Here is a 23,821-nt window from a genome sequence, read left to right on the forward strand (position 1 = left end):
CCCAGGTACTCTTCTGCAGGTAGCAGGTAGTAACCTCCAGGTGTTTTACAGAAACTGGAAAGCCCCTTGCATGTGGCAAGGACTGTATAGCATGCTTTATGTCAGCTGTCTACCACAGAATAGATTCAGTCCAGAGAAGATAGGTGTCAGTGAGATGGCTGTGGATGTATAGGCAGGCAGGGTCTGTGGGAATGGGCCACAGGGGCTGCCTTTCCTAGTCTGTCAAAGACAAGCATGGTCTTTCTAAATGGGATGAGACAGGTTTGAACCACTGCTATGTAACTGTACTTGACATGAGTGTGCAGCTCTCTTTCTAAAAAAGGCATTTTTAGGATGGTCCCTCACCTGCATTAATGTGCTGAATCAATCAGGTGGGGATTTAGTATCAAGTAGTATATTCCCATATATACATTTCTGCACTGTAAGCTGTGAATATTATTCCCTTTGCATAGCTATGATTTTATTTTGTAGTGCACTGTCTAAAAGGCGATTGCCCTTTTTTTTTTCAGATGACATGCCTATGGTGTGATGTCAGCATTGAAAAAGTCTTCTCATTATTTTATGCGGAGGCTTCTGTATTTTTCAGACTTTTATCTCTGAAAGTAGTCTACCCATATGTGCATGTGCGCGTTGGAATCTACCTTGCCTGTTTCATTTTCTGCATAGGCTAATGCAGTGTGAGAACACTTCCATTATAGATGGTGGACTTGCAGAGGACTTCCAGACACTGAAAGCAGGGACTGAGGTAACAATAGATTAACTCCCAAAAGGCAATTCAGAAGAGAATCTGTTGTCACTTTTCATATTTTCCTATTAAGCAAGAAATGTAAGCAGTTCCACTTTTGCATCTTCCTAATCTGTTTTAAAATTAAAGGGCTGTAAATGACCCTGCACGGCCAGTTCCTGAAGGCTTCATAATATTTTTAGGAAAATTTATGGAATCTAATAGCTTTATAAAACTGAACTTACTCATTGCAATAATTTATTCTCATATAATGTTAAAATACAGGGCATATAACCTGGCAAAAAACAGCAACTGAATTTGCACTTTAGAAGGAACATTCTTCTTTTCTGTGAAACTTCAGCTATGTATGTAATTTGAGCCACAGTGTCTTAAGAGCTTCAGCTGCTTTAAGAGGCTGAAAGACTATGACAGACTGTAAAAGACTGTAAATATCTTGAGATAGTCAAAGGTGTAAATATTTACAGTTTTTAAGCTGGCCACAGATCCTTTTACCTAGACCAACATTCTTTCTTATAATATTTTCATCTGGATTCCATTGTTCAAACAAATTTTGAGCTAACATTAGCAAAAAGTGCCTATTTCATTGTTCTCTGTCAAAAATCTCTGTATCGCTCCTGGTAGTAAGACACTGCTTTGAAAATCAGGTAAAACCTTTAGGTTTTCATTTCCCTTTGTCCTTCTTAGAGAATCAGTATCTCCAATACTAGCTAGAACCATGGGCACATGTCATTACTGCATTTGTAGCAGAGTTTGTTGTGTTGATCCATATTATATTATGATCAGTCCTGACAGTGGTCATGAGCCAGTTAGTGAGATCATTGCTATAGTTTGATTCGCTTCCAGGGGATTTTATGCTCATTTTTCTCATTTCTTCAGTACCTCTTAAAATTTCCAAGTAAGTGTCAGAGCAGCAGGCTCAGCCCTCCTTTTGTTTTATGCCAGGTGTATTTGTATTGTTGCCTGGACTTAAGGGGTGCTGCTGGTGGATTGCAGTGGTGTTCAGATCAGAGCTGTCTTGGGTCTCATGTCTGTTTATGCAGGTTTTGTTTTCTTACGTTTTAAAATGTCCTTTGTGATTGGTAGCTGATACACACAGTGGTGAAAGGAGGAAAATTACCATCTTCAAATTTAAATATTAATCCCCTAGGGCTGTGGCTGTACACTCATTTTGGTAGTAATGGGCTACTCCTCCTCACTGCTAGGGACTCTTGACAGAATCCCCCTGCTGACCTTGCTGCAGCTGTGGAAGCAAAGATGATCGGCTCATGGATGCTGTGCAGCGTGCCCATACACAGTACAGTGTCAGGCTAAGTAGTGCCTTTTTTTCTCTCTTATATCTGGATGTTTCATCCAGTCCTAAGTCATCCAGTCCCCTTTCTCTTTTTTTTCATTTGTACACCTCAGAAGCACAAAAAGGCACACAACCATTTCATCAACCAAGGGCATCACCCCCAAAATACCCAGAGACTGAGCATTACTTTGTACTGTAGTGCTCTCCTGCCCCTGGTAACAGGCCTGTGCTTTGGCACAGACTGCTCTTACACAGTGAGTGTGAGACATGGGACATGAATTTAAGGAACGGTCATTCAGCTTCATTTATGTAGTGCTCCTAGGAAAACTTTGAACTTAAAGCAGATCTGAGCAATTTCTAAATGTGCTCCTATCGAAATGAAAATGGTGGATGGCTTTCAGTTGCTCTGTATGTAGTTAATAAATTATCAACACTGCCAGCAGCATAAGCAAATCCATAAATAGTTTGGACTGGCACTTCATTATCCTGTACAGAACGCAACCTTTTAGACATTGTGGCCATAGGAACACCAGAAATAAAATATGCATCACTACCAGCAACAGCTTAAAGACATACTTTCCCTTACAAACTCCTTTTAACACCTTGTCTTTGGCAGATAACTATGAATTTACTGGCAGATTCCAGCAAATGCATTTTCAAATGTATAAAAGACAAGTTCACAATAGCACAGTTTGTACAGCTGTTAAATCAATGAATCATGTTTAAGCCATGTTTTATTCTCTTGGCCTCTAACAGCTTCAGAATGTTCCTGGCATTCTCACATTTCCAGATGTTAAGGACTAGGCTGACTTGCACCCAGCAGAAGGCAAGCTAGACCAGTATACATTGTGTAGAGTTATGAAATATACCTTATATGGGATTTAATTGCTGTGCATTTCTTGTGCTGTTATTTCCCCATTTTTTCGGCCTGAGTATGCACTATTGATTTCTGCTAAACTGTAATTAATTCCTGTACTGAGAGGAAAAAAATTGCAACACCCTCAAAGCTTTAATACTCTGTAAAAATTAGTATTAATTTTTGCCTGATAAAGCCATGTGTTGTTTGTGCTTTACCAATCAACAGTATGACATTTAATCACTGCTTGCATAATGCTGCTTAGATATTTGGATTCCATGTTTTGTAGAGATCTTAGGAAAGTGTAGACTGGGCCCTTGTACTCTTCACCTGCTGTGCCTGCATGTGAAATACTCTAGTTTTTCAAAGCTGACATTTAGTGCTTGTAAGTTAGCTGGATCAGTAGCCAAGGCTAAATGTTACTCTTCATGAGGAGTGAATGTGATCTCTGCCTCCCAGCTGGCAGCTTAAACCACTGCTGCAGCAAGAGTCTTGTGCTGAAATGCAGTAGGTGAGCTGAAGCAGCCTGGTGACATGGTTTAAGAAACTGCGGGACTGTTTAAGCCATCCTGTAGCCAGATCAGGTCTGCTGTGTGCCAAGTGAAGCAGTGGGAACTAAAGTTTCTGCTTCCTTATTTCTGCTGAACTTAGAAGCTATGTGGATAGAGGAAGCATGAATGTGTGTATTCATGGAAAGAGGGATCATGATCCATAAGCATGCTGTACCTGGGATCCAGATTAGGATGCTGGATGGATGGATACATGCTCAGTGTTCTCCTCTCTTTTTCTGCTCTGTTTACTGTCAAACACCTCCATATATGTTTTTAAGATCCATAGGTCACCTGCCTGAAAGTGCAGCAGTAAAACTTAAAGCTGCAATTCTCTCTACCCAGAGGAAGCATCTTTCCCCTTAAAGCTTCATAAAAAATTGCTTTGGAGACATGAAAGAAGTATGAAAGTTTGAATGAATATGTAATTTCATGATTTACACTCACCTTCTAAAATGCAAACCCAACATATATTTATGGCAACAGAGCGTGATGGGTCAGGAGGTAGCAACGGATAGCGTTCCAGATGAGAAAGCTGGTGCTGTGTACCTCTCTAGGCAAGAAATCTGAGAGCCACCAGAACTGTTAGTGTTCTTGTATTGGTTTTGCCCCTCTCTCAGACTTTCCTTATCACCACCAGATGAGTGAGCCACTTAACTTTGAAGAAACAATCAGGCACCTACCAAATTTTTGGCACTCAGGGAAACAGAGCACAGATGTCCTCTTTTTCTGTGGCAGGGCAGGGCAAGGCAGGGCAGGACTCCCGCTGCTGCTGTGTGGAGAACTTGTAAGGATTGTAGGTCTGAATCCAGATCCCTTTGCACAGGACTGAAAAAACCTGTGAGCATTTTATTGCCCACAGGTTCACTAAAGGGACTGGGTCATGGTACTGTTGTCATCACAAGTAGAAATACTATGTGGGAATAGATAATGTATTGGAATAGATTCTCTGCTCCTTTTCTGTACTGCAAAAAAAGCAGATTGGCACATCTAGCTAATACAGCCACCTTTTTAATGCCAATTTCTCTGTTCTCTCATACTGGTGGCCTGCTGAGGAGTGTTAAAAAAGCACACAGTGTTCTGACTGTCCTCAGGTCTCTGGCAGTTTCTGAGCTTTTGCCAGCTTCTGTTTGCTAGCTCCTTAGGTCACTAAACTGCAAAGGTGCTGGGGTTATGACCAGCTTTCTGGCTGAAAAACTTTGCAGAGAACTGACCTACTAAAATGTGTGTTTGGTAAACATGTGAAACTTCAGTAATAAGTTTAAACGTGTGAAATGGATTCTCCTGGTTGTGATGGATTCACTGCAGTGGAATGCATCATACTGATGTAAATTCTTGTCTGCCCTAGGGATGGTTCACAGCGGATGCCCCTGTGCAGCGACTTTACATACAGAGACAGAGTGCAGGGCACTAGTACTTCCTCAGCAGTTCTGCCCCTTCTCTCACCCTGCTATATTTCACTTACCAGTGGACAGCTTCCGATGTAATGCAGTGGCATTGCAGCAGAGGCTCTGCAGTACTCCTGTTAGCGCAGGAGCTTGTGGCATAGTTTCATATTGTCTTACAGTGCTGAATGTGAATGACTCCCCCCTGTGATATTGGAATTGCAGGAATTTTGCAGTGTTGTCCTGGCTAGTAGTCAAAAATCAAAATGCTAGATCAGATTGATCAAAGAAAGGATTGATCCAGATACCACCTTCCCTCCCTTTTGACTGTTTTAACTGAAAATTAAAAACAAACAAACAAAAAAAACCCCACAAATAAGGGTTTGCATCTAAATGAGGAGAGTAAGAACACAGAACAGGTTCTCAGTGTGTTTTTCTTACACTGCAACAATGCTGAAGGTTGGAATCCTGATCTCTTTTTATGCTTCTTGAGGAGAAATAGTTCCACTGAGCTATTTTGCTTTTGCTCCAGACTATAATTGGTGTTACCAGAGATCCTATCCCATGAAGAACTTCCTTTGTGACTGAACAAGCTTTAGCAATGGTTTGCCTTTAGCGTTGCCAGTTCCGGTGTTTTATGTACAGCGCATCTATAGCCAACTTCCCTGGCTTTCTGACCTGCCTTCAGACTGTTAGAAGAGCTCTTAGCAGGACTGTGGGTCCTACTACTAGCAGCTGTGAGGACTAGCAAGACCAAGCTATTGTATAGATACATAAAGGGTATGTAGAAGACGCTTTGTGAGATGAAGGCAAGGCAAAAGAGTCCAGTCATAGCCTTCCCTTTTCATCTTGAGTTTCCATAATTCAGTTCACTTCCTGCTCTTTGAATAGTTGACATTCTGCATCCAAAAGCAGTCAAGGGAAATTTAAGGGAGAATAAACCTACTCAGCCTGTGGCTGGTGTGGTGGAACAGGCCAGTGAACGATGATTTCTAGCAGGAAGAAAGTTATTTTAGTGCTGTCATGGGAGGGAGTATATAATGTCCTGATTAAATACATCTGTTGAGTGACAGAAGGGAAAAGGAAAAGATAATCTCAGGCTTGTCTGGCAGATGCTTACCTTAACTACATCATGAACATTTCTGCTAGATACCCTCCTGATGGCAAGCAGTAGCAGGTGCAAATTAATGTTCACAATTTTCCCATGTGGCAGGCAAGTTTATTTCTTCATTTTGCCAAGAAGAAAGCAAATCTTCAATGTCATAATCAAAGTCTCAGTGCAAACAGGTGATAAACAATGAAGTTCCCTGGAGATTCATGGATCTCTCATTTTTTCCCCTTTTGCACTGTCTTCATGACCCCTTACAGCTTCTGTTGTAGCAGTGGAGTCACTGAGAATGTTCTGATGAGTTCCATCTGGCATTGTGGACTGCCCTTGTAGCAGTCTCAGCTGAAGAAGAGAAATTTACTAATGAAATGTGAATGGGCATTACTGTATCTTAAATGTGTGTGAAGTTGGGATCCTACTGTCATTTTACTACTGAAGTGGCTTGTTCTACATTCTCATGCCATGACCTATTGACAGCCCCTATTTTGCACAAGATGTTTACAAATTAAAAGAAAAACAGAATAAAATTCGAAGAATTTTAAATGCAAAGGAGAGGGTGATAAGCTTTCCTGTCTTGTGAAATCTTTTGTGTTTAATGAAAGTGGTTTTGCTCAGTTTCTCAGACAAATGAGTGCAATGTCAGTGTAAGGCTAATCAGACACTTCTGATGAGGTCTATCAAATATGTTGAGTTTCCTGAAGCTTTCCAAAACTAATGATACTGGATCATCTAGCTTGTAAATCATGAATTCCCTCATCTAGATGGCAGTTTGGAAAAGCTTGAGCAAAATCACTCTACCTCAGTTTGAAATCAGATGTTAATTTCCTTTCCAGAACAAGGTAGAGTGCTATGATCCAACACTGATGTTTTCCATAGCCTTTTAGTATTTCTGAAGATAAGCTATCTCCAGACCAGTCTGAAAAAGGCCCTTCTTTTCTTTTATATTCTGATGTCAATTGGAGAAGAAGTCTAAAATACAGCTAATTTACATATGGTTTTGAGGTGTTGTTTTTCTTTTCTTTTAGTCCTTATCCTAATTTATCTGAAATCAGCAGAAAATCTCTTGCTTACTGTTATTGCTAAGAGTGTGACTTGCCACAAGGAAGTATGCCTCATTATCTGCAGAGAACCAGGGCCATGACCATAAATTTGAATTGCAGATGTCAGGTGTTTTCTTTGGTAACAAATTCTGATACTATAAATGCCAAACTGTGCAGGATCTAACAGAGAGAAAGATTAGCCTGCAAGAAGCGGTTTTGTCTTACTCTAGTATGTGAAGTAGCAAAGGATAGAAAGCCCATTTTTGGTTAGAAACTGTACTTTTTATAAATGTTCTTTTTCAACTGTTTTAAAGCCTACAGTATTGGCAGACCTTCACTATGTGTACAGAGTTCTTCCCAATAAATGACAGACTTCCCATTAAAATTTGTATTTCTCACTACTTTCTTTTGCAAGTCAGCTATGTCTTCTTTGTGTTTGCAAAGCTAACAAAGCATCACAGTGTTTTAGATCCTATTTGAATATCTTCAACAAACCTGAAGATACTTTGGTCTCTGTGCTGCCAGAACATGAACGCTTACAGTTTCAGGCAAAAGTCAAAAAGGCAAAAACTGCACGGAAGAACTATAGTTCTTCTGTATCTGTGGACAGGCACTAAGCAATCAGGAATGAGGAATCAACAGGGTGATTTGCATTTATCAAGCACGAGCTACAGAGAGTGTTATTTTTCTCCAGCATGAATTTGTCATCTCCATCCATTACTGTTTCCTGTAGCTTTCATATTAATAAAATTTTGTTCCTACCACCCTTTCCACTGTGTGGCAATTTTATAGGAGTATAGTGTCAACAGCCTTCCTTTTAGGAATAGATAAGTTGTGCCATGGAAACAGAACTATGTGGTAGATAAGGAACATTGTGGAAGGACGATCTCCAAAATACCTGAATGGGAAAACTAGTCTAGGATTGCAGTAATGATAAAAGGTATAAAGAAGTAGATCACAGTCTGCTGTGTGCTTTAAAATGTTGCTGTGCTTTGTAGTTGGAGCTATGGATGAATGCCATAATGAGACTGTTCATTTTCAGTCTTACAGAGGTGTGACTGCTTTGCAAACTGGGCATTCAGTTTGCATCATAGGCAAAGACAGTGTATTGTGGTGGTAATGTATTCAAAACTGGTTTTCTGCTTCTACATAGAAGCAAGGGTGCCTTCTATATGTGCTACCGAACTAGTATTTAATGAAATTAATAGAGCTGCAGCCTCAGGTGACTACATTAAACTAAGTAGTTTAATGCTGATCTTGCTGCATTTTCAGGTTTGGGTAGTCATATATCATACTGTGTAAGGCTTTTCTTGTAGCAGGTGCGTGAACTTGTTCAGAAGGCACTCTAGTATGCTGCAGTGTCATAGTACTGAAAAGCATAATTCTTAAGGAATAGCTATCTAGTGTACATTTACGTTAATAGTTTTATGCTAATATCTTGTGAGTAGTGAGAGATGACAGCGTCAGATTCATACCGTCATTAGAGGACTGCTGTGTGGAGTATTGTACGAGTGATCGTCAGTGTATTCTATAAAAGGCAACTGGAGTTTTTAGTATATTCATAGTGACTGCACAAGCATTTTTTTTGTCCTGTGCAATGTGGTGCGTCATGACATAGCAGTACAAAAAAAATCTTAATTGAATAACTATATGAAAAATGGAACAAATGGCTCCATAAGTAATACCTAACAAGGTTTGTTGTTTCACATCAAATCCGTCTACCAAACCACATTCCTGCCACTATGGTTTATATTCCAGATCCTGTCAGCATTTACAAAAAAACCCCACCTTTTAAATATTATCTGCCAGGGGAAAGAAAAAAAAAAAGTGTTATTTCCCTCCTGCCCACCCCCCCCAAGTGTAGCATTCATGCCAGTTTTGTTGTCCCTACTGAAACCATTCTGACCAGCAGATGTTAACGTTCTGCCTGATTGGAAGTGGGATCTTCATAAAATTGGAATTTGAACGAAGACACATAGCACTTGTTTTCAGTCATATAAAATATGGCAATCCCAACTGCAATAGGTGTAGAAAAGGTCTGCATTTTTTTGCTGCACGAAAATGTTTTCATGACATTTCCCCCTTACCCAGATAATGATGAATAGGTAATCAATATTAGAAAGAGAAGGCATGATCACAAAATAACTAAATAATGTTGGCTGTGGTATCAGGTTAGGTCTTGATTCTTCCATGTGACTAGGAAGGGGTGCAGTATTGCCATTTTTAAAGACAACTCAAAGGGCCTAATTTTCATTCTGTTGTAAAGCAAGAACCCTGAAACCTTGACTCAAATGACATGGCAAAGACGACGTTTGTTTTCTGGCTAGCTGTAACTGTTAGCTGGCAATGTTTCTGGCTGCTTCACATCTTTAGCTCCAGAGCAGATCCTCAGCTTATGTAAACTGGCACAGCTTCATGACCTATAATAATAAAATCTGACAATCTTTAGAGAATGCTGGAGTGGTAGCTTTAATGAAATGCTTTAACAGTTCATTTGGAGGATGGGTAGAAGAGGGCTGTAGAATATCTCTAAATTTAGTCAATACAGTGATGAGATAGATGTGGGCTCTGTTGCAGATGCTTAGGCTGCTTTTCTCAGGCCCACTGCTCCCACCTGTCAGCTTCAGATTATGGCCTTGCAAAGAGGGCTTAGTATTCTCCTCTGAGTAGATTTCCCCCTTCCGCCCTAAGGGGCAAGAATTTTTGAGGGTTTAGTTTTTAATGTTTGGGTTTTTTCTTAAATTTGAATCCTTAATTTGAATTCTCGTGGCAGACTGCTGAGTGGCTCCTTCAAGAAGAAAACCAGTATTTAAATTTTCAAGTGGGATTTTGGTTCAGCTGCTCTCTTCCTGTGGTCTGTCAGTGCTTTTCCAAATCAGACTTTTGTCTGGGTAATGGGGGTGGAGGTACTTCCTTGAGGGCCTGTGAGGTAACTGTCCTGAAAGAAGACTCACCCAGCTCCAGAAGGGCTGAAGAGTTCACAGCTCCGCTCACTCCTTTGACTCACTTCTGTTGTCAGTGACAGTACGTGACGCAAAGCTTTAAAAATGAATTTTCTGCTTGGTACATAGCCTTATTAGTCACCTTACATGAGTGACTTATGACGGTGATTCTGAGAGTAATATTTACAAAGTGACCAAGAGTGGAAAGCATGTTTAGAAGAGAAGGATGACCTACCTTTTTGACGTGGTGGTGGGACCACTCCAGCAGGCTACAGAGCTGCACTGTAGACACACTAAGAATGTGTCATACGTTCCTTAGCTAGACTAACGATGAATATGAAGGAAAGGAGTGATTGCTATGGTTTGCAGATGTGAGATGGGATCTTTAGGGCATCTGTGGAAATGATAAGCCATGTTGTTGGAAATTCTCATCAACTATGAAATTATCCCAAAGTGATGAAAGGTAAAGCTACAGCTAAAAAGGTCTGGGACATTAATTACCTTTGGGTATTTTGTATCCTTAGAGTTCAACTTCAGTTATTAAAAACCTGGTTTGCATATTTAAGTACTAACATATTTGCATAGTGTTGTTTTCAAGGACCTGCAATCTTTATGGTAGAAAGCTCCTGTGCAGATTTTGCCACGTCATATGTGGTGTGAGGTCCATTCATGGGTTGGTGAAGAAAGCTTCTGGTCATTTGTGCTTCTTTTCTTACCATTTTTCACAGAAACTGCAAATGAATGGCACCTTTTAGGACACTGAGTCTATCCATTGTCCACTGCAGAATTGTTCCTAACAGCAGTGAGTTTAAGATCTATGATTTTTTTGTGGCACTTCGCTAATATCTGTAAGGCATAAGTTCACTAATACAGACCACACAAACTCATATGCATTCAGATTAATGACAGGAAAGTGTCTGCATGGATTTGCACATCTCTTCTGCATAGGAAAGAAGGAATAAGTATAGTTTGTTGTTTTTTCAGGATGTTTCATAGTATTGATGTCTCATTAGCGCACCATTTTGGGAACTAATTTTCGAGGAGCTGACAGAAAACAAACAGAGCTGGTAGCCATTTCCCATTGCACAGATAATTATAGCTTGCATTAATAAGTGCTTGGCCATGCTGAACTTGCAGCTTTGTTGGAGTGAACTGGAGCGAATTTGAAATTAATCAAATGTCTGGATTTTGTTAATGGCATGTAAGTGATTGACTGTGACGACTCCTCTTCTTTATACTAAAAGCAAGCTATGGAAGAGTTAACACAGTGATTGAAACCAAGAGAAAAAAAAGTACAGTTTTTCTTTTCTTTCTCCGTGTTTATTGTAGGAGTCACTTCACTGAAATCAGTAGATACGCTTAGTTAAAACAGTCTAAAGATGATTCAGAGACATCTAGGAAAGTTTGTAAAATTATGTGTTCAGTACAAAAAGCTAAAAATGGATAGAAAACAGAAAGTCATATGTCTGATGAATTTCTTGTGACAAATACCAGCCCAGTGAATGATTAGTACATTCAGTGGATCATATGCACCTGACTTAGTTATGGAATTACACCACTAAAACACTTTGTGACTGACAGTGCAATTGCTAAAATCTATTTTGAATGATGCTGCATAGCAGTTACCATTCAAATATGTTACTGTCACTTTTACTGACAGTAAGGGGAAACTCAGTTCGGTGTGTTCCACTGAATTAGGGAAATGAAAAAGTAGCACAAAATCATTTTCCAATTAGTTTGAGTATTTTTTTTAAAAAAGGACTATTGCTAAAGATACTGCACCAAAGTTCCTTTTCATTCTTTTTAATAGATCTGTCAGCTGGATATGTTATGTGTAACTGCTGTTAACCTCAAGCTCTTGCATGGTGTGAATGTGGGTTTTTCCATATCTGTCTATCACTTTTATTTATAAACCCAATTTTCAGCAACAAAGGTCTGGCTGTGGCTTGAATCACTATGTTTCTGACAGTTCTTAGGCATGGGTGCCTGTTGTCTTCTGTGTAGCTAGGGTCAGCCTTGGGATCGTCTCCTTGCTTTGTGCTTAGGCATGATTATTACTGTTGATGTTGCTTTGATACCCACTGGACAAAGCAGCTGGGGCCATGTTTCATCCCCACATAAAATATTCAGAAATATTTTAGTGCCTTGACTCCTTCCCCAGTTCATTCTATCTAGTCACCTCCTTCTTCATCAGTACACACAACCATGGATATTTCTGTCTGCTGAATACAGAACTGTCATTGTTGATTAATTGCTTGATAAGTTCTGAGATACAGACATTCATTCAACTGAGGAATAGAGGTGTGGTTTTGCAAAGACATAACAGGATGTACTTCTAACACCAGCAGAAGATTGGGTTTGTGAGTCTTAAGCAGTAACATTATTTTCTGATTAACTTAAGTTAAAATGTGTTTGAAATTTTTCAAAACGAATAATACGTCTGACTGTTGTACCAACATACAGGAAAAAAACCAAACATCTCCTCAGGAAAAGTGGCTAGATTTTTCAGTTATTGCTGAATGTGTTTGTTGTTCTTTTTTTAACTGCAGAAAGTGAGTGAAAAAGTAGGAGGTGCAGAAGGAACCAAGCTAGATGATGACTTCAAAGAAATGGAAAGGGTAAGTCTAAATACAGATGTGTATATTCATTATTGCCATTCATTTTTCTTTCTAGGACAGGAATTTCAAAGTTTTTGTCCCTGGATGACTCAAATAATTTTGAAAGACTTAAATTTATTCGGCAGGACCGAGCGTTCCATTTCTTACTTCTTTCTAACCAAGACATAGGTAATATATTGCACTCTATAATATTTCGTTCAGAGATTGAGGTTCAGGTAAGCTACAGATTAGTCTCAGTTAAACCATTGTAGGAGATCTCTGAAAACAGAGAGTCCATCTACAAGATGGCAATTCCAATAGCAAAGGGTGCCTGTAGTTCTCAGCTGTTTGACCATCAGTCAAGAGGAGCAAGAGCTAGCTGCCAAATGGGGCTGACAGTGGCACTGGGATACTCATTCTCAGGTTCAGAAATCCTGTTAGGCAGCCTCCACTGGCCGAGTGCCATGGGTAGATGGGGCTTATCCCCCAACAGTCTGCTTCGTGAGGCTGGCAGTGGTAGCACTGAGCGTTTCTGTGGAGTGCAGGCGATAAGAAGGAGCCAGCTGTGCGTGGTGGTAATATTTCAGTTGGAAGGATCGGTAGGGGCAGGATTTTTTCTGGCTTTGATTTTGAAAGGTACTATCAAATCTTGTAACACAAACTACTGCTAGGTGATTTGTAGGGGATGTATCTGACATAGAACTCTGATCAAGATAAACAGAGCCTTTTTATCTGTACATTTGTATAGTGAGACGGCAAAAAAAACCTTTAATGGAAAATAAAGGAGAAGGGCGTATTTTTTTTACATTTTACAGTGAAAGTACAGCAGAGCTGGTTTCTCTCCTTCTGCCCAGCTTTGCTTTGAATGTGCCACAAGTGTAGGCACTGCTGTCAGAACTGGAACATGTTAACGAAGATTCAGAAAACTGATGCAAGGTTTAGAGTGGAAAATAGGACATTGCAACAGCCAGGGGTGAGTCCCAGGTAGTGCTTGTGGGTGGCATGCGTTGGCAGCCCAGGAGATAAGAGCACTGAGAGTTGAGAAGAGAATGGACTAAACTCATTGACTGCCTCCCAGTTCCCCACCTGGCCCTGTATCCCCTGCCAGCTTTTCTGCAGGCAGTGAACATACTCCTGCCTATGCCCAGCCTTCTGTTCCCTTGCCCCCACTCTCCTCCGCAGCCTTCTAGCCATTTCTGGGCTCCTTACCAGACAGTTCAGCTACAGTCACCCAGGGCTGGCAGACCTCTTTCTGCTTCTTTGTGTAAAGCATAGAGCAGGACCTGGCAGATGGCAGTGGCAACAGGAAACAGGAAAACGTAAGTCACAGCATGCTGCAACCAACCTGTCTCAGGTGTTCTTTTTTTAAAATAGGAACTTGCCCTTATGGTAAAGGAGTTCACTCTGTGGGACACAAGTTACCCTGCAGAGAAATGCAATGTGTCTTCATAAATGCAGAGTACAGGACAATTTACAGGGATCCCCAAATCTGCCTTTTTTCTTTGAGGCCTGATTCTGGGAGGGAGAGTAGTTGCATACTTTGCTATATGCAGCTTAGGAAGCTAATGCAGCATACTTCTTAAAAAGCAAGAATTCCTATTACAGTAGAAGAAAGTAATGCTATTCAGTTCTAAGTATTTTAAATTCCTAAATACAAAATAATTTTCCATGGAGTCAGCCAGGGGAAATAAATGGTCAGTGCATCCATGCTGATAGGTTTCTTGAAACAAAACTGAGCGGTACCAAGCCTTCCTTACCCCATTTTTACCAGACCTTGCTCGGAAAGAGATAGACAGCCCATTTTATCATTGGTAGTTGGCTTTGATTGACATCAGCTTTCCCCTCATTTTGCCAGTTATTAGGGTATCAAGGATGGCTAATTCTTCAAATAATTTTCAGTGATCATTCTATCAAAAAGTTCTCCCTCTTGTGGACGCTTCACAGTGTGATGTGAAGTATCAGCATGGTACAGTGAGTTGTAACCGAATTCCTAACACATCCTTAGGTACTCTGTGCTAATGGCCTCACTTAAGAATGGATGTGCTATAAACAGAAATAGTGGACTCATGCTTTGGTAGTTTCCCAGATACTATTACCATTCTGGTACCATGGCTGTTCTCAGGGATACAAAAATAAAATTATAACAAGAGTTAAAAGAATTTATTAGAAGAAAAAGAAAGAAGGAGAACATCTTCCTTTTGTCTAACATCTTTTTTTCATGTTTCTTTCTGTTTAACTCTCTGTCCTTTAGAAAGTGGATGTTACCAGCAGGGCAGTTGTGGAAATAATGGCAAAGACAATAGAGTACCTTCAGCCCAATCCAGGTAATGTAATTTCACAGTCTCACACAGTATTTGTAGCACTTTTTGAAAATACTCTTTCTCACCAGTATGTAATCTGACAGATCTCATCCTCACTGGTGCAGTTAAGATGAACACAAAATTGGTGAATTTACTGTGAAGTAGAAGACAGGGAGAGTACGGGCTTCTGTGTTGTGCTGTCAGGGGTACAGAGACTGTCTTTGGAAGGGTTGTTTTCCTTTTGTGTGTTGCTTTAATTAAGGGGGCAGCATGTGCCTGGAAACCAGATGTATTTACCTGCAGGCATCCGAATGCCCGCGCTGTGTGCATGGAGGGCTCCCTGGGCGATGGAGGTGGTTGTAAACTCCCCAGGGATGGCAGGGCACAGGCTGGCAGCCAGGGCCCATCCCACTGCTCCAGCCAGGAGCAGGGTGGCCTGGGGCACAGGGGCAGCAGCAGCCCTGGGCGTCAGGCACCTCCCCGATGTAGTAATGGGTTTGCGTGGCAAGGGCTTGGTAGTGGGAGGGCTACAGGGGTGCCTTCTGTGAGAAGATGAGCCAGCTGACTCCAAGATGGACCTGCCACTGGCCAAGGCTGAGCCCATCAGTGAAGGTGGCGGCACCTCCGTGATAACATATTTAGGAAGGGGAAAAAAACCCTTGAGCAACAAATTGCAGCAGAAGAGAGGAGTGAGAATATGTGGCAGCAACAAGTCTGCAGACACCCAGGTCAATGGAGAAGGAGCAGGAGGAGGTGCTCCAGGTGCTGGAGCAGAGGTTCCCCTGCAGCTCATGGTGAAAGACAGCAGTGAGGCAGGCTGTCCCATGTGGCCCACGGAGGACCCCACGCTGAAGCACATGGATGCCCAAAGGAGGCTGGGACCCATGGGAACACCTGTGGACCCACAGAGGGAAGAGCCCTGTCTGGAGCAGGTTTCCTGCCAGGAACTGTGATGCCCTCAGGGGACCCACGCTGGAGCAGTCTGTTCCTGAAGGACTGCACCCCATGGAAAGGACCCACGCTGGAGAGTTTGTGAAAAATTGCAGCCCATGAGAAGGACCCTTGTTGGAGAAGTTCATCAAAGACTGTCTCCTGTGGGAAGAACTCCATGCTGGAGCAGAGGAAGAGTGTGAGGAGCCCTCCTCTTGAGGAGGAAGGAGTGACAGAGATGACAAACGGACCACGACCCCCATTCTTCCTGTGCTGCAGGGGAAGAGGAGGCAGAGAAATCAGGAGTGGACTTGAGCCTTGGAAGAAGAGAGGGGTGGGGGAAAGGTGTTTTGAAGCTTTGGTGTTATTTCTCATTATCCTACTGGGACTTGAATGGCAATAAATTAAACTACTTTCCTTGAGCTGAGTGTGTTTGGCCCATGATGATAATTGCTGAGTGATCTCCCTGTCTTCATCTCAATCCATGAGCTTTTTGTTACATTTTCTCTCCCTTGTCTAGCTGAAGAGGGGAGTAATAGGGTGGCTTTGGTGGGCATCTGGTGTCCAGCCAAGGTCAACCACCACACCTGAGTCCTGAGTATGGGGACAGGCCAAGGCCAGGCAATCAGCCCATGGGTGGGGATCAGGACAGGCACAGTGAGGATGTCTGCATGAGGCATCCCTTTGTTCTGCAGTCCCAGTCATTCACCCTGTGTGAGGGACAAGCACCAGGCAGTCCTTGCAGACCACAAGAAGAAAGACAAATTTCTGAAGCAACTTCCTCCAGGGTACAGGAGGAGACATAATAACACCTTTCACCTGGTCCTCTAGTGATCTACCATCCTCCTTAGACGGTGCAAAAAAGGATGGTCATGCTGAACTGGAGAAAAAGGGCAGATGACCAGACATAATCAGAGATGACTAAATTGAACCTTTAAAATAGAAATAAATGTTTGGTTTTCATGGGGAGATGAAAGAAAAGTTTTGTGATAGGGCAGATGGAGAGCTACATGCTCCTGTCTTGCCAAAGGAGCCTCACAAGTAGGGGGTGATCTGGAGCTGTTATAGTCAAGTAAACCATTCAATTGAAGAACTTAAAGATTTCCTTAGTGATCTAGGAACATAAGAGTTTTCATACTAGCATAAGTCAATGCCAGCTTCACTGATGGCGTCAGTGGAGTTAGGCTTGTGCAAAATTAGCATAAAGATGAGGCCTTCTACCTGTCATAAATGTCTTCAAGTTTCGTGGGAGTACAGACCAAATTCAGTCATTCACTGTTAGGAATTTGTTTCCTATAAGCTGGAAACACATTTGAACCAGTGTGAACTCCAGTGTGGTAGGATGAAGGGCTGTTGCTGGTATAGCTTAACTGGTGTTATTTTTATGTTAGATTGCAGAGGAAAAGAGGGTAATTTGATGATGCTGCCAGTGGATTGAAAAAAGTAGGAATAATATTTACAAATTCAGGAACAGCTAGAACGGTTTCTATGTCAACAGATGAAATACTGTTTATGACTTGAGTCTACAGCTTCATTGCCCATCGTCAACAAGCACTCTGCAGGAAAAACAATAGGATTGATAAACGTTATGGGGCTAGTGATAAAATTGTTAACTACTGTCAAGCTGCTGTTGTGCAACATCACATAGATTGAATAGTAAGCTTTGGCTGTTTAGTGCTTCTCTGGCTTCCTTCCTGACACATCTGACTGATTATGATTGCTGTGAATCATGGAAGAGGCTCACAGCAATGGCAGAGAGCAAAATTTCTGGAGGTAGCCAACAGTGTGATTTCAGGCGACTCAAGCTGATGTTGCTTTGTAGTGCGCAGGAAAGAGCAGTTTCCATATTCTAGCTACACATCCCTTCATCTGCTTGTGGCATGTGCAAGTGATATCAGAAAATTAGAATTGTAATAGGCAAGAGGAAGATTTACTTTCTAGCATATCAAATGAGATCATGTTATTAATTCCATGGCTGGGCAGTGGTATCAGTTGGAGGAAAAGAGGACTGACTCTTTTCAGTTCTCACCTGATCTTAGGTTGTTTATGCCAGTTGCAAAAAGGCTCCCTATAGTGAGAAGAATTACATGGAAAATTTCCTTCTTAAAGTTGTCCCTGCAACTGTATTACTATTTTTCTGGGGCATCAAAAATGCTGATTTCGAGTATCTCCTGTTTGCTTTCTCATTTTCATAAAAAATAGAAAAATTACAGCGGAGGAGGGAAATTTAATTAAACAAAAATCTTTAACAGCAATATTTAACAGAAGAGTTTCTTTAAAAGTTTGCCTGGATTTGGCAGGGAGAAGAGGGTTTGGGATGGAGCACGCATTCTGTTATAAGTAAGATGTGCCCAGAAAACATCAATATGCTTGGATAACATGGTACTGCAGTGCTAGAGATCAGCTGGCTTCATGGTGTTTTGAAGGATCAATAAATGAAGTATGCAGCATTGTCTAACTTCACTGAACAGTTAATCAGTGCTGGAAGAAAAAGGAAAGGAGGAAGGGAAGGGAAGGGATGGAAAGAGAAAGGAAAAGAATATTAAAGACAAAGTGAATTTATTGAAAGATGTTGATCTGAGGTTCGTGTGAATGAGAAAGATAGCTTTGTAGACTTCCCAATTATAATATAAAAACCTGAAGGACAGCTGAAAATAACTGAAGCTGAGCATGGTGAAGGCTCAGAGACTTTCACTGCAGGTGTACATGACCATAATTTCAAGAAAAAAGAAGATGCAGGATCAACAAGATTGAAAGTACAAGGTATGAGCAATTGAACCCAATGCTGAAGTTTCTTCTGAACTCTTTTGGCAGTATTCTTAGGGTTTGCCATGGCTCTGTTAACACTTTATATTAAGGCAAATAATTAGCGACACCATGAAAGTGAGAGAGAGGGAGTACAAATGGGAGAAGAATCAAGCATTCAGGTCACTTCCATGTATACATCTCTGCCTGTCCTCACTCAGGTTGAAACATAAAGAAGAAAGCATGTGGCACTAGCACAGTAAAGCAACGGAAATGAAAGGGCTCAAGAGCTCAAGATGGGATTTTAGATTGACTAAGCACAAACTTACCTCTGTTCCCATGGAAGTTGCTGGAGCCAACTTTAAAAGAAGAAAAGTGGAATGAGACCATTGGTGGATGTGTTCTAATATTTCCTACTAAATCAGGATTCTAATGTAATCATTATTAAATGATTAGATGAATCATCGAAGCATGAAATTTTCATGCTTACCTTTGTCTCTTCATGATTTATTTCTTCCCCCTTACCTTATTGTCCTTTCATTTCTTTCATTTCTTTCATTCTTTCCTGTATCTTTTGCTTTCTACTCTTACCTACCTGCCCAGAATATAGCCTTTTCAGTTTTTTTTATATTCCCACTTATATTTTTTCTTTTATTTCTGAACATATGCCCCCATTTGTTCCTGCTTTAATTCAGCTTGCTGCCTCCATTCCCCTGACTGATTTTGTTTGGGCCTTACAGTTTTTTTATGCTTCTGTATTTTCCCATTGCCACTATCATTTCAATGCCATTTTTAAAGGCCAGACATTTCATTAAAATGAAGTTTCTTATACTGAACAGTCAGCCAGTCTGCTGACAGTAGTTTTGTACTGGGTAGAAACTGAAGGCATCAAGAAATTCAAATGCTGAAAAGCATGATCTGGCAGCATTCAAGGGTAGTGAGTAGGCTTATGAAAACAAAAGTACTATATGTTAAAAATATGTTATCCTTTCATAGCTACTTGTCAGGCAAAGTAAGTACTGCAACACTTGCCTGATTTTTCTGTATCTGTCTCTGTGGCTATGTCTGTGCATACATTTTCGTGTCACAAAGCGAAACATTCAACAAAAAACATCTCATGATATGCACTTTCAACAAATTAAGAGCAAAACAGTTGTTGGCTCTAGTCTGCTAATGTTTTTGTTTTGTTGCAGAAATGTATGCAAGGTTAAGTTCTGAGCAGTGGAATCAGCAGACAACAGTGTGAGCTACTAATATTTTATAAACAGAAATACTAACTCATAAGAGCAACTTACAAAGTCAAGCCTTTGCAAGGAGCAAGATAGAGGCATGCATAGTTGCCTTCCTGTAGCACACACAATAACATACATAGAAACACCCACTGAGTCAGCTTTGCTGGCAGTGGGATTTAGTTGGAAAAATTTGAAGTCAAGTGCCGTTAATTAATTCACTCTCTGCAGGCCAGTCACATTCTGTACTTGCAAAAATTCCCTAAAACACGTCATCAAACAAATCAGTTCTTCTGTCTTTGCTGTCTTTGTTTTCATTAATTATGATAATTGTATGCCTTCTTCCGATCTCAGTTGTGTATCTGAAATAAAATACAAGCTGAAGTACAGTTGAAAACCATATTGAAGCAGGAGTTTCCCAAATCCCTGTAAAAAGCAAAAAGTGTTTCAAAGTTTGTTGGACATGATGTTTGGGGACATAGGTTTTATTTAATATTGTACAACATAAAAATTTACAAACATTTAAAAAATGTGGGGCACCAGAGTTTAATCTTGAGTGTACCTAGTCTGGACTTTTCCTTGAGAGGAAGGCTGGCTCATCTCCTATCCTTCTGGTACCTGAGTATTTTAAGGTTAAGAATTTGGGGATAGCTTAAATATTTATTATCTGCGTGAGTTGTAGCATGTCAAATGTGCTATCTTGGGAGTGTTCGTGGGCTTTCTTCTGTCCAAGTCGTTTCAAGGGAAGCTTTGTCTTAAAGTTAAGGTCAGAGCCCCCTCTCTAGCCTACCAGCAGAAAAAAAAAAGTCAGTGACCAACATTTCATTCCTTTGCTCTAAAAATAATTGATGATAACCAGGGCTTAGTCCTAAACTTAGATAATGTCCTTCAAATACATTGCAGGTAGCTCAGATAAATTTAAGGAGTTCATTCCTGTCTTGTCTAGTCAAACTGTTGCATGTTTGTAACTTCTTTTACTTGCCTGCTTCAGCTTCCAGGGCTAAACTCAGCATGATCAACACCATGTCAAAAATTCGAGGGCAGGAAAAGGGACCAGGTTACCCTCAGGCTGAAGCCTTGCTGGCAGATGCGATGCTGAAATTTGGCCGAGAACTTGGAGAAGAATGCAACTTTGGTAACCTCATTACTTCCCTTTCCATTACAATGCAATAAAAATGGCAGTAAAATTTAATATAACTTTTATTATTAAAGTGTTGCGCTCTTATAAAGGAAGAACTTCTGCATGAAGTATCAGCATTCTGCTTCATCAGACTTCCCCTTTAAAGTTGGTCTAGGCCTGTTGAGTATCATTTGCAGATTTGCAGTCGAGTTCTTTCCATTTGGACCCATATCCACATAGACTTTAGGCTGCCTGTCATAGATTATGTTACTGGGCATGTGTTGGGATGAAACATGTTCATGTTCAGAAATCATATTATAGTCTAAGTGTGTGTACAATAAAACCCTTTTGTCCTCAGAATCCTTATAATAAATGTTAACTGTCTTCATTACAGGCAAGGAACAAAGGCTAATGTTTTTTTAATAGACTTTGACCTTTTTTTCTGACCAAATTCCACATTTTCAGGCACTAGTGAATACTCCTGTCTTACGTGTCAACCATTCCTCCCTCCAAGCCCCAAATGGGTTTACAGCTACCTCCGTCAGAAATGTTAAACTGAGATTTAACATCATGTTCTTCAACAGTAGAGGTCTACTTAAAAGAGATGACATTCACGAAAGGATCCTTTGTCTTTCTGTCCTATTTATGTAGGCCTCTCAGTGGCCATTTTTGTATGGCAACACACAGGGTCCTCAAATAGGACTGAAAATTCTACTTCATATTTGAATCTTTATAAAATGTTGTTTCTGGCACAAAGATATCGGCAATGGAAAAGGTACTTTCTTGTTTGTTTTATATAATTTACTGGTTAGTTTGGCAGATGTGAGTTAATTTGTGCTGCAGACTACTGAATTGGTTTTATAATTGGTTGCCTCTCATTTGCTAAATTTCAAACACATTTTTAAAAGGAAAATGAAGAACTAAGAGAATTTTGTTTTTGCAAATTGCTGTATATTCCTTGATGATTGCAGTAGCACGCAGAAAAATACATATGGCAATTATTTTCACATTGTTAACTAATAGCAGCTGTTGTAACTGTTTGTCACTCTTCATCCGGGTCTGGCAGGCTCTCTGGTTTTGCAGTGCATTGCTCGCATCCCCTGCTTGGGAGACTGCTCCTGATTTCTCACATTTTTAGGTTTTCAAACCCTGTATACTCTTTGAAAATGCATTTTTTTCCATGAACATACATCTCAAACCAGGAGGGTATTTTTGAGCTTCATGCTTTTGTTTTTATGCAGAGGAGGTAAACCAGAGTGGTGGCTTTTGTGGCCCTCAAGTTAATATTGGAGATCTCGGAAGGCATCTAATTATTCCTGACTTTTATGAATTTGAGTAGGTATATGAAGATGATCATTTCATCAAAAATTTTTTAATCTAAAAAAAGTTCTGTGAAATCATTAAGAATTTTTACATTTGATACTGTTACCAGTTTCACTGATACAAACAGGGATACCTATACTTGCATCAGAGCTGTTTTTGTACATGGTCTGGTGTCTGGTGACAGCAACACTGCAGCAAATACGGGTAATTATTTTTTAGCATGTTTGTTTCACCAGAGTGGCGAATGAACAGATAACGAGGGGTGTGGAGGAGGCTGCCTTGATGCAGCATGGATCCTCAAGTTCAGCTGTGTTACAAGGCATAAACTCTGGGGGCTGCTGAAGTGTGAAATCCATGTTGCCCTTTCACACAGTGCGTCGTGCTTTGTTTCTTTCCTGACTTGAGACTTGAAATGTTAACTGAAATTTCCATGACTCAATTTCATTCTACAGTGATTTGGAATGAAGTTATTTTCAGATAAACTGGACGTCTTTTCTTTCAGGGCCAGCACTTGCAGATGTGGGAGAAGCTATGAAGGAGCTTTCTGAAGTCAAGGACTCTTTAGACATGGAAGTGAAACAAAACTTCATTGACCCACTTCAGAATCTCCATGACAAAGATCTGAGGGAAATACAGGTATTGCCCTCAACGTAGCTTTTTAGTTATGCCAAATGAACAAGTTGCGTATATGTTCAAAATTTATGTTAGTTGTGTAGTTTAAAATGGGCTTTCAGATTCGCAGATGATCTAATTTTAGTCTTTTTTGGTTTGAGTTTTACTTTTCAGTTCTGTCTCTTGTGTTGATGGTTTAGAAAGGGAAAGATCAAAATCCTAATTTTTTTTTATGGTAGCATCACCAAGCTTATGCAGGTATGAACCCAGTACTCTAATCCTACCATTTGGAAGCTCATTTCACTAAACAGATGAACAGATGTTTACATTCAGTTTTCAGGTGTATGACACATGAGGGCGTTTTGATAGTTGCCTGTAGACTGGCACTACTCTCTTATCTGCACGAAAACTGTTTCAAAAACATTCCCAGGAATTTTGAACACGAACACTCTTTGCTTGCATGAATTACATAATTAGTAATCCAAGAACCAGCCAGCATTTACCGAGAAAAATCTGTTTGCACACATACTTCTGTGGACACAATGTAGTTTTATAATTGTGGAAGTTAAATTGCCTCCCAATTCAGCAAATCCTTATCTGTATAAGCAGCTATTTTTCTGAGCTCAGTAAGGCTTTCATATTGTTAAATGTATGTGGAGAAAAGATGTCTTAGGCAGTTTGATATAATTTAAAAAGTTGGCAAGGTTATAAATATCATAATAGGTGACGAATTGATTCTTCTGAGGGAAAGTAAACATCTAAACTAACCATGATCATGCTGACAGCATTAACTTTTGGCCATCTTGATATGGCAACTGCTAAACACATTGACATGAATGTTATGTCAGTTAACAAACTAGAAAACCTTTAATAAAAGATAACATAGAAGATCCTTCAGCGGTCTGATGGAAATGATAATATTTTCTTTGTTGCTTTGTTTATGAGAACTGTTAAACAGGCAAAAATGTACCAACTTGTCCTTTTAATAGAGTTTTCTTTTAAGCATCTAGGGAAAACCCATAGTGTTCAGGTAATTCTGCACCAGAATTA

General features: G+C 40.3%; 1 protein-coding gene across 3 annotated transcripts in view; it reads left to right on the forward strand.

Annotated features, from left to right (window-relative positions):
- SH3GL2 (SH3 domain containing GRB2 like 2, endophilin A1) overlaps positions 1–23,821 on the forward strand; it is a 117,727-nt gene that overhangs the window by 78,013 nt on the left and 15,893 nt on the right. For all 3 annotated transcript variants that reach the window (XM_080371897.1, XM_080371895.1, XM_080371896.1), the window contains exons 2-5: positions 12,465–12,533; positions 14,764–14,836; positions 20,708–20,851; positions 22,662–22,795. In XM_080371897.1, the coding sequence (XP_080228023.1) occupies positions 12,465–12,533; positions 14,764–14,836; positions 20,708–20,851; positions 22,662–22,795 (420 nt within the window). The remainder of the gene's footprint in view (positions 1–12,464; positions 12,534–14,763; positions 14,837–20,707; positions 20,852–22,661; positions 22,796–23,821) is intronic.

This window comes from Falco punctatus (genome assembly GCF_963210335.1).
Source record: "Falco punctatus genome assembly, chromosome: Z".
NCBI classification, from domain to species: Eukaryota; Metazoa; Chordata; class Aves; order Falconiformes; family Falconidae; genus Falco; species Falco punctatus.